Raw genomic sequence first — 16,143 nt, forward strand, 5'->3', positions numbered from 1 at the left:
TAATGCCAGCTCATGACCCCTGCCTTTTACCCCTCTCTCAACAAAAGTAATGCTCCTCTGTGGGAAGTAGCCCCTCATTTGGGTTTGATGTCATGACTTAATGTTACTTAGTGCCAACACACCGATACATTCAGTACACTGATACCTTCCAGATTATTTCAACAGGGGAATAGAGAGATTGTTAACAAGGATCTCATCACCTGGTACTTTAAAATCCATCTGTGCAAGAGCCTCCCTGAAGAACGAGTGGAAAACCATGAGTGTAATATGACTATCAAATATAGATGTGCAAGACCAAAAGCTCCATGAAGTTAGAGTGCATTACAGGGATTCTCAAACTACATCCACAGAGCAGTGGTAGTTATGCAACTTTTATTATACATCTGCCAAGAGCCATAGGTTAGCTAGTGTTGGTTTCTTCTCTGTTGTGGCTCCCAAGTGGTAATTAAAAACATGACTACTGAAAATTCAGACCTTTTGAGTACTACTTTTCTATATATAGCAGTTACCCTACTCACCATACAGACCCTTATGGTCACTAAAGCTGGCCTCCTGCATCATCTAGATCACAAAATTTCACCAAGGGAGACCTGGGTCAAGCCTTTAACACCTAACCAAAAGATATAAGCTTTGACTAACATTCATCAAGAAATGGAAAAATCTATCACATTTGTAAATAAGATCTTTCCATGTAAACTACTACCAGATTCACTACTTAAAATCAGGCTTACTAGTCTGATTTCTCAAGCCTCATCTCTCAGCCATGGGATCAACCTCGATCTTATGTGGGACAGATTACAAAGGCCTTGGGTTCAAATAATCTCTTCAAGTCAAAGGTCTACTATGACATGAAGCACTTGACTCTCATTCCATTTATATATCTTGCGGCAGAGTCATTCCTCAAACTGCAACCCTGTCATTTCAAAACCTTCTCTTAGACAAGCTAAATGCTATTAAGCTACTTAATTTTATCCTGTGAGGGAGGATTTCCAGACATCAAATTGTTCTGGAGCTCTTCTCAGAGCCCTTTTTGTTTGTCCGTATCTTTTTCATAATAAACCATGGACACCGCAACTAGACTCAGCACTCTAGTAACCAAGTTCATCCACAGAATACATGTACTTTGCTATTTATACATCCAAGAATCACATTTTCCCTCTGAGCCACCACTTCACTGTGGCAGCTCACTGTCAACCATGGCAACTTGGTCTGCTTTTAATGTCATCTACATGGTGATTCCGATACTTTTCACTCTCGTCATCTGCAAACTTCATATGCTACAGTTCTGTCCTCTTTCAAATTATTTGTGGAGGTTAAATTAAATAAACTGATTCAAAAATACATCCTTTTAATTTTCTTGAAATATATCAAGTAGGAAATTATTTTTCACATGTGGGCTTTTTATATCCCTCTGTATGTCAACTGTTAGCCCACTGCCATTACACTTGCAAATATTTAATTGGAGCATCAGCACCAAGTCAGGTGCCTTAAAGAGTCTTAAGGATACTATTTCATCAGTTTGTCAACCAAAGCTGTAATCTCATAAACAAAACAGTCTGGCAGTTCCCATCCTCCACTGATATTAGGATCAACATCATCTTTATTAACTTCTCAAGGTCACCCGGAAGCCTTGGTAAATCAACTTTTCAATCTTTCCATTCTAATCAAACCAAACACAATAGCGTTAAAAGTGAAATACCAACACTTTTCTCTAGATACTAATGTCACACTTGTGAAGCCGCTCATGTGCTGTGCAGCCAGGAAAACTATCAGAACGTGGTCTACAAAGAGAAACCAATTTTTTAAGAGTCAAATTTTTGACATGTATATTGAATGACATCAGCAAAGGGGTACACTATACATTGGTTAAACGTATCAAAAGGAAGACATTACAGTAAAGCTCAGTGACAACAAGATTTTAGGAAATCAATGAAGATTCCTAAAAACTGCCTTCTGTGTCACATGACAGTTAAAATACCTTAGTATTTTAACAGAAATTAAAGATGCTAGCATTTTAACAGAAAACAGTAACAAATAAAGAGACTTCCTTCCTCTGTCCCATCGTCCGTGTCCCATCCTGTCATGTCGTTCCCCAAGTATTGTCCGTTTTGAAAAGCTCCAAAATGAAAATTTTTGGCCAAATTCTCAGCGAGATTCCCGAGGCTAACACTGTTCCTGGGAAACCAAACGGCAGTAGCAGTGACAAAGTCTGCCCCTAGCCTCGGGCAAGGCTGTCAGGGCCTGTCTCAGGGAATGCTTGCACTGAAATTTGAATGTGAAGTTTCTGGCTCCTACCTCTGTGCTTAAGCCTAGGCCACACACATAGGGGAGGAAAAGAAAAAACATGAAGATAAATAGAAATTATAAAAACAAATTAGTGAATTTGAAATTAGAGGGTCAAAGGAAAGCAAAGCTGCTATTCCATTTAAAAACAATTAAGAAAGGAAGTTGAGGAAAAGGGAGAGAAAGCAGAGAAAGGTAAGGAAGGAGAAAATGGAGCCAGGAACTTAGGCAAAAGAAATGTTACACAATCAGCTGATTAACTGAAGCGCTGGGATAGCACAAAATGTAATACGTTCAACTAAACTATCCCACTTCGAAACTGGCTCAATTACAGACAGCATTAAGCAATTTAGATTGTTTTAACTGAAACGATTTTTCCTCTCAGACCTGTTTATGCTGGTTATTTACATACTGTTCTGCTGGTGTGGCAAAGCTAGGCCAGCTTCATGTTCTGCATTAGCAGCGCCGTGTCACACAGACTATGTGAGCTACATGGAATGCATTAGCATAAAACAAAGAGGTTTGTATTTTTAATCTTCTTTCACAATGCAACTAAAAGTATGGAAAATAACGATGTTATAAAATCACAGATATGCTGCATTTTGCAATGAAAATTGACATGAAAAATGCAAGAAGCAAACTGTGTCTTTACACCGAACATACACCTTTAAGTTTAAAGGCTAGAACTAAGTGAAATAAGTATGATGGCCCATAATCGTCCTTGCTGAATGACTTAATCCGTTTTACATGTGAGGGAATTGAGCAGCCGCACAAAGGCTAGAGAAAAGAAATATAAATGTTTCTGAGTAGAGCTTACTTCGATATTGGACAGTATGATTATACCAGATTACATCAAGGTTTTCCTTCTGGCATCTGTCAAGCATAGTAACCAACATTAACGTAGAATCTGCTCCATATTTGCCAGTCTGACTGGTTAGATAAATTCCCAGCATTCTTATGATACAAATATATTACTGGCGGCTAGCACATAAACATGGTGTAATATCAGAAAACAGATTTATAAACTATTTAAGTTTATTAAGGTTTAAATTGTTGAATTAATAGACAACAGGCAGGCCATTATGCAACTGTTTTCAAATGGCATGTTTGTAGGGTCAGGATCAACGATGGTACTTACAAATGGCATGAAAACAGAAGATATTAAAAAAAAATAATCCAGGAAAGCTTTAAAGCAGCAGCAACTGCTGTCCTCCTGATAAACAGAGCATAACAGTTTTTAAAAGATGTCATTAAGAACAAGCACCCAGGAAAAAAATAAGCAAGAGGCAGGTGTCACCAGTACAATGCAGCGAGCTCTTCCAGTCAGGTTGGAGCAGACTCTTGTAGAGAGGCACACAAGGCTGCCAGTTCAACACAAGAAAATACTTACCCGGTTCTCCCCATTTTTCACTCACAAAATATACATTGGGAACTATCCCACAGCCACTTTCCAGTCCTTATCAAGGCTGCCTCTTTTGTGTTGAAAGCATTCATTTTCCATTCAACCAAAATAAATGTGATGGCTAAATCTGCAGCCTTTAATTGACAATTAAAAAGTCTGTTGTCACTGCAAGTCTTTCTGCATTTGCTCTTCATGTGCTCACAAGAAATGCTTCCCCCTATGTTTTCCCTACACAACTGTCCATAGGTGAAGTGCAGAGCCACACAGCGTTCACACACCTAGGCTCCAAGACCTCCAAACTGCTCAAGCTGATATACTGTGTTCAGTAAAACATTTTTGCAATTTAAGAAACACTGGAACATTCAGGAAAACAAGACTCCACTTCAAAATAAGGCAAGTAATGACATCACGTTAAAAGAACACAATTAGAGACTGTATTTCTTGTTGAAAAACTGACATGAGAAAGTGAAATGACTAAGAAAACCCATGTTTCTCATCTTAAAAGTCTTCAAAAGTGATACTGTAAAGGTGGTTAGAATCTATAAAAATTATTTTAGAAATGAAAACTAAAATACCAGAAAAATAGAGGTATAATATATGCCCTGGAAAGCCTAAGCAACATAGTGCCGTGCTAATGTCTGGAAGTGTAATAGCACATGGTAACCGAATTGTATGAAATCCAAAAACTCCTCAGAAAATAACAGTAGTTGGGTTTCCATTCTTTTAGGAAGTTTCAATAATCAGAAATACAATCCTCACAGCAACATGGTTTTGAATTTTGCTTTTTTCCCCTACCTGTGAGCCTTTTGTTCACCAAAAGACTGAGGAGTTTTCATCTTTGTAAAACTGTTCCTTAGAAAAACAGACTTGTAACTGTTTTGGAAATATTTTTGTATTATTAACTCTAGCATTTATGCCAATAATTGGGAAGGAGAAAATGCTGTTAACATTTAAAACAGCGGAAGAAAAATATGTTGTTTTGTTTTTTCCAAGGAGCCCTACTATTATAATTAATACTCTAGTAACATTTCCTTTAGGAAATGTCTTACACATACACGGCCATCTGCTGGGCTTGCTCCTTCTGGTCTCAGTCCCATGAGACATCTTAGGTAAGCGCCTAATTCAAATCAAACAAGTAGTCCCACTACAGCGCAGAGAACTATTTACCTATTTAATTATAGGCAACCACTTTGGTACCCTGCTGAATGAGGGCCTTTGCTACTATTTTGAATTATCCTGCAATAAGAGTCATAATAGAGAAATCTACAAAGCAAAAAGAAAGAAGCACACACACACACCCCACACACCCCAAATTAACAAACACACACAAAATTTTCATAATGCATCTCGCTCAGGTAAGTCTAACTTGAATTCTTCTATATGGTTGGAGTAGTCCCCTTGCTGATTCCACAAACAGTCATCCCTGATGTACACTCACAAGCTAAAATTTAACAACAAAAAATCCTGCTCTGTCTTTGAAAGAAAAAGTTTCTTTATTAGAAAGCAGAGATTGAGTTTTTCAGCAAACAATGGATTTCTTCAAAGATGCTAATGGTATCTGAATCAAAACCAGCCAAGAGGTAGTAAGTTCAGAAGAATTAAGTTTGAAATGTATTTATTACTCCCTTTTCAGTCAATTCCCAGCAGTTCCCAAATGCACAGTTTTTACAATTACAAAAATACATATTCTTTGTAAACAGGAACAATGACTGACAGTCCCAGAGGAAGAAAGAGACTCTCTAATCTCTCCTCAGGCAGAATAAACAAAGTTCTTCCATCTCTGAAAGCTCTTACTTAGAAACTAATGGGTGAATGGAACAATAATCTCAGCCTGAATAATAAAAATAAAAAAGCCCTTTAAAACCAAATAAAAGGTTGCTCTTCCCTGTTCGATGTCACTGGTACACTTCAGTGATGCAGAAGAAATATCTGGACAAACCAACAAAGGCCCACTGGCACTGGTAGCTATTTGACCAACCAACCAACAGCACTTGGAGGGGAAAAGATAAACGTGAAATGAACCTGCTAAACAATATTTAGAATAACTAATAAAATACATCCATAGTTTAAAGGAGATTTTGGTGGTAGCTCTGGGTTAAAGTGATCCGTGAAAATGTGTCACACCTCCTTGGCAGCTTCTAAAGTGACCTGAAAGGTCACATTTATTTGCAACACAACAATTGTTCAGCCACAGAAGCTGCATATTTATGAAAGAATCTGTAGTGGATTGACTTAGACTGTAAAAGCTCTATCTTCATCCAGATGGACTAAGGAAACATACAAAAAAAAAAACCCCACCACACAAAACCCCTGCCTCCCATTAGAACAGTGAAAATTCAATGGGATTTTTTTCATCCCTGGGGATTTAGACTGCTCCAGGACAAACACTGTAGTAACAAATAATCAATTTTGTATTATTGAATAGCAAGTGGCCAAGTAAAGCATAATGACTGTCTTTGACAGAAGTTACTGATAAAAAACTGGGATGAAAGCACCGAAGCCCTCCTTCAAAGCAGCCCCAGCTCTGAAGAACACACTTAGGCAGGCAAGAACTCAGTGGGAGATACATCATTTTTGTCTACATTTTATGTAAAAGCCAAGTAAGCCCTTTACACATGTGCTGTTTTTTTTACCGGCATGAAACTTGCAACTAATCTGCACGGGTTATTTTTTCCACAAGCAAGCAAGCCTCCAGCGATTCTCATGCTCATCAGAGCTACAAATTGCTGAAAGGACAAGTTATTAACATAAGCTCTGAGAACCTCATTTGATGAAGAAGAGTCTAAGACACTGATTAACAAACAGTGTAATTTCCCCTCCCCCTTATTTTAAACCAGGGCCACAGTAGGTTTGGGTTTTGGTTTTTGGGGTTTTTTTAAGGCTACGTCTGAAGCTGGTGCCTAGAGCAAGAGTGGGCGAGAGCTCCATATGCCACTGAGCAGAGGGGCAGCTACGTGGCTGCGGTAAGGAAAGCTGGGGGTTTCCATCCAGCCGCTGCTGCCTAACTTGTGGGAGCAAGTGGAGGACAACTTTTGGATGTACACAGGCTCATTTCTGCAGGCTTTAAAAATTTAGGAAACTGTCGTGTTCTGCACAGGCAGGAAGCACGATGCGTGCCTCCAGAGGTCAATGCAGGTACACAGGGTGTGTATTTGGCCCTGTATAACACACTGCTCCGTCTCCTGCCTCTTTATTTAGGTGTTCTGCTTTTTTCGAAACCCAACTGTAGATAGAGTATCTCCACACACAAGTTTCTTGCCATATATTTCATATTTGATCTGGTTCCAATACATATCATACTGATAACATGAACAGGAAAGTAACCATCCCGATGTATGTATTTCTCATAACACTTCACAAAAGACATATTCCCCAACCTGCCTCACGCGCTTCACACCTGAACAATAAACATACAAAGCAGCCTTGGTTCCCCCTCCCCACAGACACACACGCTTTGTTCGGCGATCCATTCTTCTACACCCATCAAGCTCACTAAATAAACATGACGAGCACACACCTGCGGCACTCATCCCAGCCCAGCGCTGTTTAATGTATGCAATTACGCTAATCTGTGGAGAAGGCTGCCAGTGGAAACCAAATACTAGAACGTCAGCATTCCTGACTAACGTGCCACGCTGCAACCCAGCTCAACAAAAAAAAAAAAAAAAAAAAAAAAAAAAAAAAGCGCTCCTTAACATACCAAATTAGACCTCTCAGAGCAGGAGCGTTTTTGCTGGCTTCCAATCCAGCAAGGAATCGCGGCTACCACCCTCCAGCTTACTGCACAAGGCGTTCAAGAACAAGGCCAAGAGGCCTGAGCCTTTTCATATCTCCTTTTCATATCTCCGTGGACTATCCCAGCTTCCTTGGCTGCAGGAAATGAAACTGTGATTTAGATAAAGATAACAGACTCCAGCCCCAAGTTAAATAGAGCAGGTCTATCACGAGTGCAACCTATAGATGGGCTACTGAGCACGCAAACCACTGAACTAGCATCGCCTTCCTCCTTACCAAGGCAACCGCTACACTTTTTTTGTTTATTCCAAACCACAGCTGTAGGGAGATGGTAAGGAGCAGCCTGACGAAACCTCTCCTATTGCCTCTTCAGGTCCTCTGCCAGATCCAAGCCTCTTCCTTCTCCCGTATCTTAACCAGGTGTAATAACCACACTATTCCCACAACCGTAAAGATGCCCTTGATTCAGCAGCCTAGTGATTTTTAATTTTTTTCCCCCCAGAAAATAAAATGCAATGGTTCATGCTCATGAAAGGCCAGTGGATCCTTGGTGATGTACTGATGTGTCAAATGCTTACAGTAAAACAAAATCCCAAAGTTAAAAACCTAGACAGTGCACTTATGAGACGGTCAGTGTATGATAGCAAAACGCTCTGCTATTTTTCATGATTGCTAAGAATAGGTAGAGCAAGATCCTGAAGTTTTTTACTGAAAGAACTGCTGTGATACCCACTGCCTATCTGATTAAACTGCACTTAATTGTCTGCCAGTTTAAACACAGACATACGCAGCATCACGAGCAACTCAAAAGATTAAAACCACCATGTCGAAAGCAAAAAATAAATATTACACCTGAGGAAATAAGGGCTAGCCAGCTGGCACCTTTTCACCACAAAAATATCTTAATTAACAAGGGGCAATAACAAGGCTGCATGAGGAACAGAAGGAAACTTCATCCGTGCTTCTTTCCTACATACACATAGAAATCTGCCACCAGGAACAAACAAAAAAAAAATAAAAGAAAAAAGGAAGAGGAACAAATACATGCAAAGTTTCCAAACGTTTTCATCTTGTAAAGTCTCCCTGTGCTAAGAAATATTTATTAACGACCAGATTTTCATAAACCACAAGTTTTGCATTGAGACTTACGTGCATCAGTAATATTTATATTGCATTAACGTTTGGTTTACGCCAGTCCAAAAGAAAACTTAAAAGTGTGAAAACTGTAGAGGGAAAAGAACCCACCGAAAGAAACAAAAAAAAGGCACGGGCAGACACACACACCCCGGGCGCTCTGCCCCGCTTTCAGTTCCCAAGGCAGGGGCTGCAGCCTGCGGAGCCCTCGGCGGGGCAGGGCCGGCAGCGGCCCCGCGGCGGCTCCTCGCAGCCGGGCTCCATCCGCCGGCTGCGCTCCGCGGCCCGGGAGCGGGGCAACGCGCGCTCGCCCGGCGCCGCCGCTCACCCACGGCCGGGCCCGCTGCCGGGAAACCCCCTCCCGCGGCCCGAGCCCAGCGCGGGGGGCCTGCCCCGCACCCTGCCGCGGCTCCGTTACGCCGAAGCCGGCAGAGCCACCGGCGACGGCAGCCCCGCCACCACCCAGCGCGGCGTGACAAGCCGCCGCCCCGGCTGCTCCCGCGGGAGCCGCAGCGCCAGCGCCGGGACGGGCCGAGGCGCCCCGCGGCACCTCAGCGCCGGGACGCCCGGGCAGCCCCCCCGCCCGCGTCTTCCCCCTCCCTCAGCCGCCGGTGCCGCAACCCCCCGGGGCGGCCGGCACGGTCCCGCGTCCCCCGCGGCGGCTCACGGCGCTCAGGTGGGACGGGGCGCCGTCCTCGCCCCCCACGTACCTGTTGGCGCCCGCCGAACCCTCGCCGGGGGTGCTCCTGGAGAAGAAGCGGGAGAAGGTGCTGTGCCAGGAGGGGCCGGCCCGCCGCCGGCTGCCCCCGCCGGACATCGCCGCCGCCGGGACAGGACGCTGGCGGGACGGGAAGCGCCGCCAGCAGCCGCCCGGCACCGAGTCCCCGCGGCGGGAGGCTGCAGCGGCACCCGCCTCCCTCCGCCCCCGGGGCGGGGCCGCCGCTCCGCCTCCGCCCGCCGCTTGTGGCCGGCGCGGGCCGGGCCCGGAGGGCGGGAAGGGCGCGGGGCAGCGGGGGGGTGGGGCGGGCGGCTGAGGGCAGCTGCGGCCCGCGGCTGGCAGCGGGGTGGCGGTACCGCAGCCCACCACCCCAGCCCCGAGGAGGGGGGGGGGGCGTTCGGGTCGCTTTTTTAAGTCACTGCGACATAACTAGCGTCAACAAAGAGAAAAACGATCAGAAGCGAAAATGAACTCCGTAAGAAAAACGACAGGCGGCCCCCGGAGCGTCACCCCGCCGGCGGCGAGCACCAGCGCCAGCCCCGGGTGTAACCCGGGCCGGCTCTGAGGGGCCGATGAAAACGACTGCCATGGAGAAAGGGGGTTTCTCCTGCCTGTTGAAAAGATTTCTTCCTAGAAAAAGAGTTTGTTGTCAGGGTTTTGTTTTTGTTTTTTGATTTTTTTTTAATACTGAAACCATTTTTCTCCAAGGGCTGTGGCCTCCCCTCAGTTAACATCAAACTATCCCGATCAGCAGAGATGACCTTTCCGTTGCAACAACCCAGTAACAAACACCATCCTCGTTTTACAGAGGTGATGCACCAAACCTTAACGATTCACTGAGTGTGAATTACTACTCTTGACATTAGGATTTTACATGGAGAACCACACTCTCCTCTTTCTCGCCCTGATGAGCATCTCTGCTGTTCTTTGTAACTGCTGGCACTTCACACCTGTATATCCACTCCTTTTGGCATCCTGCCATCTCACAGGATCGCCCAGTTGGAAGGGACCTTGGGTGGTCACCTGGTCCATGCCCCCTGCTCGAGCAGGGCCACCCAGACCAGGTTGTCCAGGGCCATGGCTTTTGAGTATCTCCAAGCGTAGAGACTCCACGGTCCCTCTGGGCAACCTGTGCCAGTGCTCACCTCCTTTGCTGTAAGATTTTTTTTTTCCCATTTGTTCACCTCGATCCACCCCCTCTACACCAAAGGCCTCTTTGCCCTATTCTTAACCGCTGTGCCATAGCATCAGCCTGCCCTGGCTGCAGCTTGGGGTGGCACGAAGCGGTACGCTCCAGGCCCATCGGCAGAAAAACTGTCTGGAAATCAACTCCTGGCTACTTTTCTGTCTCCATTCCACTGCCTCAGTTACGAGCAAAATCTTTAAGAAATGTGAGACAGCTCCCGTTTGTATTGTCTTATATGGCTTTGATGTGGATTTTGAAAACACAGACACAGGTGGGTACTGGACATGTACTTAAATCTCTACTGGTCAGAGCTGGGACTAGTTGGCTGTGTCACAGGTTACAAGAAGTAGCTTTCTCATGGTATAATTACCAGTCACAAACCTTCTTCAGGGGACCAGCACTTACTACACAAGGTCCTGCCTAGTTTTCAGTGGCCAGACAAGGAGCAGACAGTTCTCTTAGTGACACAATGCCCCGTACCTAGCACAAAACTACAAAATGTTTAATTCCAGACCAGTGCAGAGAAAAAAGATACCACATTTTGAGAGTACCTACACATAGCTGCCCATTCTCAGGGAAATGGCAATCAGGATTAAAACTACAAAATGTAACAGCAGCCCCTGTTACAGGAACATTAGAAGGAGACACTCCCTCTGACATTCAAAATGAAAAGTAATTAAGGCTCCAAAACCAAATTAGATGAGTGGCTATTTATTGGGACTGCACAAACAGGCTGCAGGGAGGCTTAGGCTCTCAGTGATTGTCTATTACTTATAATTCTTACTTGCCACATACATCTTACAGCTTCCCTACCTATTGCTTAAGTAGGGTTTAATCCCTAGTAAACCTGAATATAACAATTAGCATTTATAAAGCTAATATATATATAAAAAGCTATAAATCCGGTATCTCCGAAGGATTTAGGCATTAATTAATCCTCATAACCACCTCAGGATGTAATGAAGTATAATATAGTGAGTGGTTTGCACACAGAGTCAGTCAAAACACCTAGCTGTGTCCAAAATCTGTCCGCGCTCTACCAGCGAGGCGCTCGGAGGGGCACCACAGGGCAGCACCAAGCATTACCAGGGCTGCGCTTGTCCAGGAACAAAGAGCCAACCTCATCAGAAATGCTAATCCCAAACAGTAACATTTTGTGCTCAAATCTGTTTCTCCTTTCTTCCTTGCATCTAAAAGCAGAATATACAGAAACATACCAAACTACAGTTCTACAGGAGGCACGTAAGTAAATTCTAATCAAAGTAGTAAAACTATACTAATATAAACCCCATGAACGTCCCAGGTTAAATAATCCCTTATTTATTCCATACTCTGGAGTAATTTAGTGCCACATAAGTTAAGAGTAAATAATTTTCACACATTTAAAATAATAAAATGGGAACCACCAGCGGAGTTGCCCACAGGAACCCAGTTTTAGCCACCTACACCTTCCACGAAGGGAGAAAAGTTAGGCTTTTACCCCAAGATGCAGTATCGACCGTGTGGCAGGTGGCCTCGCATATTAACACAGCTGTCGGCATTAACAGCAGCACCAACACATGCAAGCCAAAACAGATGGGGGGAAAAACAGGTTCCTCTCTGCCTCAGATTAGAGTACTCACATGTGGCCCGTACGAGGTAATACGGCATCGCCAAGGGCAGCGAGAAACCATTAAAACAGAGTTGCAGAGGGGCACAATGGCACAGAAGAGGAAAATGTCAAGCCGAGGATCTCAATACTTTTTTTTTTTGTAGTTCAACCTGCCCAGAGTTTCACTTGAATCAGTATCTCGAATAAGAGAAGGGAGGGTGCTGTGCCCATTCCATATCCACTGATTTTCTACTGCAATTCAGATTTATAATGGTTGTGCACAAGAGAAACCTCCCCCTTCTTGCTGCTTTAGGGTGAGCAGATGGTGAAGTTTTAATTGTGCTTTCTGAATTTCCTCCTTTTTATGGGTCTTTACAATCTTGAGTCAAATCTTTTGTTTTGTTTGGATACCAAAAAGGAAAGCAAGTTTCCATCCTACTGATTTATGAAGAGCTCTCCCCTCACACCCTGTTTTAGAACTTTCCTGATACACTGAAGTCCTAATGAGGGGAGAAACATAGTCTTAAAACTACCAAACTAAACATTTTCACTGCAAGCACATTTTTAGCACAACTGTTGAAGAAAAAACCCACATTCTCAAACTGTTAGCATGGTTGGACTGCTACAGTAAGAAATGGTCCTATGTTTTGAGGTACAACCCTGCTAAACAAAAGCATCTTCCGTTTTCTGTTTTCATACATGTTTAATGCGTTTATCTAGAAAAATGTTTTGTATGTCTTGACTACTGTCTCTTGTTAAGAGGCAATCCCATTTTCCAGGCTCTTAGAGAACATGTCTACAGTTAAGGTATATGGGATGCAAATAGCAATAGTATGTTAATAATGGATGGTCCCTTACTTATCTTTTTCCTTTCCAGTATATATTATGGCAAGGCTTCTCATAGGTGGCATAAGACCATGAATTAATAACTGCACTTAATGGAGTCATCACATGTAGTATTTCCTAGCCGTTTTTCACAATGTTAGTTGTCCAGATGTTAAAAAAATACTGATGCCTTTGAAATCTCTAATCTATGCTTATCCTAAAATGAAGGCGAGTAACAAAATTGAAGATTTGGGTCTTGGATATGTTATTACACAGATGAAACATGTTAGGCAAGGATTTCTAAGATATGTTTTCTATCTAGCTATGACCTTCAGCAGTAAAACATGCACTGTGCAGCTTCCATCAATCCTCATCCCTTTAACTGCGAACACACAGTTCCTCCATTTGATTTACTGAAAATGGTTTAAGAGAGCGCCACACAGTCAGCTGCTATTGTTCAAATGCCTTCGTGTCTGGAGAAGACAGCTGGAAATGACTCATGGTGTTAACTGCAGTTACTGAGGGTTGTAACCGTGTTCTTTATTATTTTGGATAAGATTTATACACCGCGTTACCTATGGCCAAAGTTCAGTGTAGTAATTAAAATCTTTCAATCAACTTTTTGGAAGGCCTCTCCTATCTGTTTTCCACACTACAGTTTGTGACATTTATGTTTACCCAGCAGCAGAAGTGCTAAAATGGAAAACTGATTGTAAAGAACAAAATAAAAAAATGACCAACACACTTACAGAACCTCTTTTAACACAGACTTTCGCTGCACCTAGGAATGGAGCAAAAAGTATTCATAATCCTCACACTACGGTGGTATATATGTACCTAACCACCCTAGATGACGACCAAAGTCCTTTTCTGTTAATTCCATCAGAACTGATAACTTTCGGCTGATTAGCACAGCTTGGCTGGAAGGCTTCCAAGACATTTTTGATAGCCCCTCCTATCAACTACACTTGTGTGAATACAAAGATGAAACTCACTTGTGTTCTTACCAACACTAATCATTGCAAAACACCCTGCCCTAACTGGAGCTCAAGAAAAACCTGCACGTCATATAATGAGGTCTCTGTAAAACCATCATATTCTGGGTTATGCTTCCTTGCTAAGCCAATCTGTTTATTCACCATCATCCTTACTAGAAAACTCATGGTTAAACAAAGTGCTTCAATAAGCTAACTTCATCCAACTTCTAACATATATTCAATGTACAGTAAAAAGCAGCACAAGTTATTTAGTGTCCAGAAGAATACAAGAGCTTCCAAAAAGAGGAAATCCGTGAAATACATAACCAGCAACTTGTATATTGTAATTAATTTAACACTTTTCCATATAGAATGTCTTTTGAATATCAGATTTGTAGTTAAAAAGTGAATATGCACCTTTCTGTACAAATCTACACATTTTCAAATATCAAATCAGGTTACTAATATTCTAAAGGCTTACCCTATTTCCATGCATATACATAAAAGTACATTTTTCAGTTTGCAGATTCCTAAGAAGTTTTGAATTGTGGTGCAAGCCTACATACAGTAAATTTAAGCCTCTGGACAGCAGACTTGCCATTTTTTATGTTACCTTTCAAAGATTTAGAACTGGTCCCTGGACCCCAAGGCTTCCTAGAACCACCGACTGCAACACACTGGCAGACACACACTAATTCCACCCCTTTGTCTATCCTGCTGGGTTTCACAACACAGAATACTTTTCAACCCAATGATCTAAGCCCTTTATAAAACATTATTAAAAATGTTTTAAAATCAGAAAAAAAATAGGTAAAGTAAACCCTTACCACATTCATAGCAAGCATATGTATTGGTATAATCCAAAAGGAACAATCATTTCAAGTGGCTGGAGAAATACACTACAAAATATTCCGTATGTAAAAACGACTGCAAGTACACCCATCTCTAACAAGCAGAATTCTTACGGATTTGAGCCAAACAGGATCATAAAAGCTTTTGGCTGCAAATGTTGCAGAATCCCATCTGGTTTCATGTAACAACTTATTTTTCTCTCCACTTCATTTAAGCTTCCAGGAAAAAAATTAAAAAAAAAAGAAAAAAGGAAAAAAAAAAAAAGAGGAAACCTTTTCCTATGTATACAAATTATATCCGTAAGTTATTCCAAACAGGCAGAAAACACTCCAATCTTATTACAGAACAAACAGAAAACCAGCATCTAATTCTTGGCATACAAGTTTTACATAACAGTAAACAGTATGTATAGCATACAGAAAAAGGGTAAGAAATAATAAAGCCCAAATTTGTAAGAATGCAAGTGACCATTAACCGGACTGTGCCTAGTTAGCTGGATAAGCATCAGTGTAACTGACTCCTCTCCCCCTGCCCCCATCTTTTTTTTAAGCCCAACACAACAGAACCTTTTGTAGGGGAAAGAAGATTTCTCTTAATATGTAAGAACGAGAATTCTGAATAATCCATACATTCCCTCACTCAGGCACTCATTATTGTTGAAGTTTGAGAACAGCAGCTTTTTCAGCAAAGCAAACACCATCATAAGGAAATGTGTGGCTAATGGGAATATAACCCTGAAACTTGGTCTTTTCATCTGATGTTTTATAGAAATATTTTCTGTAATGTACAGCTTTAGCCCAATTAAATATGAGTAATAAGACTAAAGATGCTTCCCTACTGTGGAAGATAGTATTTTATAGGATGTAGTTACTGTAGCTCATAAATATTAGATGTACACCAGTTTGTCCAAATTTTGTTCAGGGTGTGCTGAGCTGCTGCTGAAAAGAAAAGCTCACATTATCTCTTCATTAAATTAATTCCCTGAATAAAGCTGTAAAATGTCCTTTCTATGAAAAACTGACTGAAGTGCTCCTATTTAGTACAATGCTAACATTAGATCAACTGTCATTCACTTAACAACTTGGGCATTGCTACAGTCTTGAAGAACGTACATAGATTGTTTGTATTCTGCATAATAAAGGACTTATTTATTAAAATGCATTACCTGCCATGATGACAGAACACACACCTCAAGGAAAGCATGACACTTATCACCCATAAAAGTTTTTTTTATTCTTCTTTGAACCATTGCATGACATATCAGAGCAGACTGAGAACTAAGTGGTACTTTAACAGCTATAAAATGGTTGAAAAGCAAGTTTGGAACTAAAAAAACCCCATTCCTACAACCTAAACTAGTTGATTTTGGATATGTGTCTCTTAATTTCCAGAAAGCGTAATACTACAACATAAAAGGTCTGTACATACGCTAATATTGGT

General features: G+C 42.1%; 1 protein-coding gene across 1 annotated transcript in view; it reads right to left on the bottom strand.

Annotated features, from left to right (window-relative positions):
* CRYBG3 (crystallin beta-gamma domain containing 3) overlaps nt 1-9,456 on the bottom strand; it is a 94,690-nt gene extending 85,234 nt beyond the window's left edge. The window contains exon 1 of the mRNA XM_040583011.1: nt 9,265-9,456. Within this exon, the coding sequence (XP_040438945.1) occupies nt 9,265-9,371 (107 nt within the window). The 5' untranslated portion in view covers nt 9,372-9,456. The remainder of the gene's footprint in view (nt 1-9,264) is intronic.
* Nucleotides 9,457-16,143: the final 6,687 nt, after the last annotated feature.

This window comes from Falco naumanni, chromosome 2 (assembly GCF_017639655.2).
Source record: "Falco naumanni isolate bFalNau1 chromosome 2, bFalNau1.pat, whole genome shotgun sequence".
NCBI lineage: Eukaryota > Metazoa > Chordata > Aves > Falconiformes > Falconidae > Falco > Falco naumanni.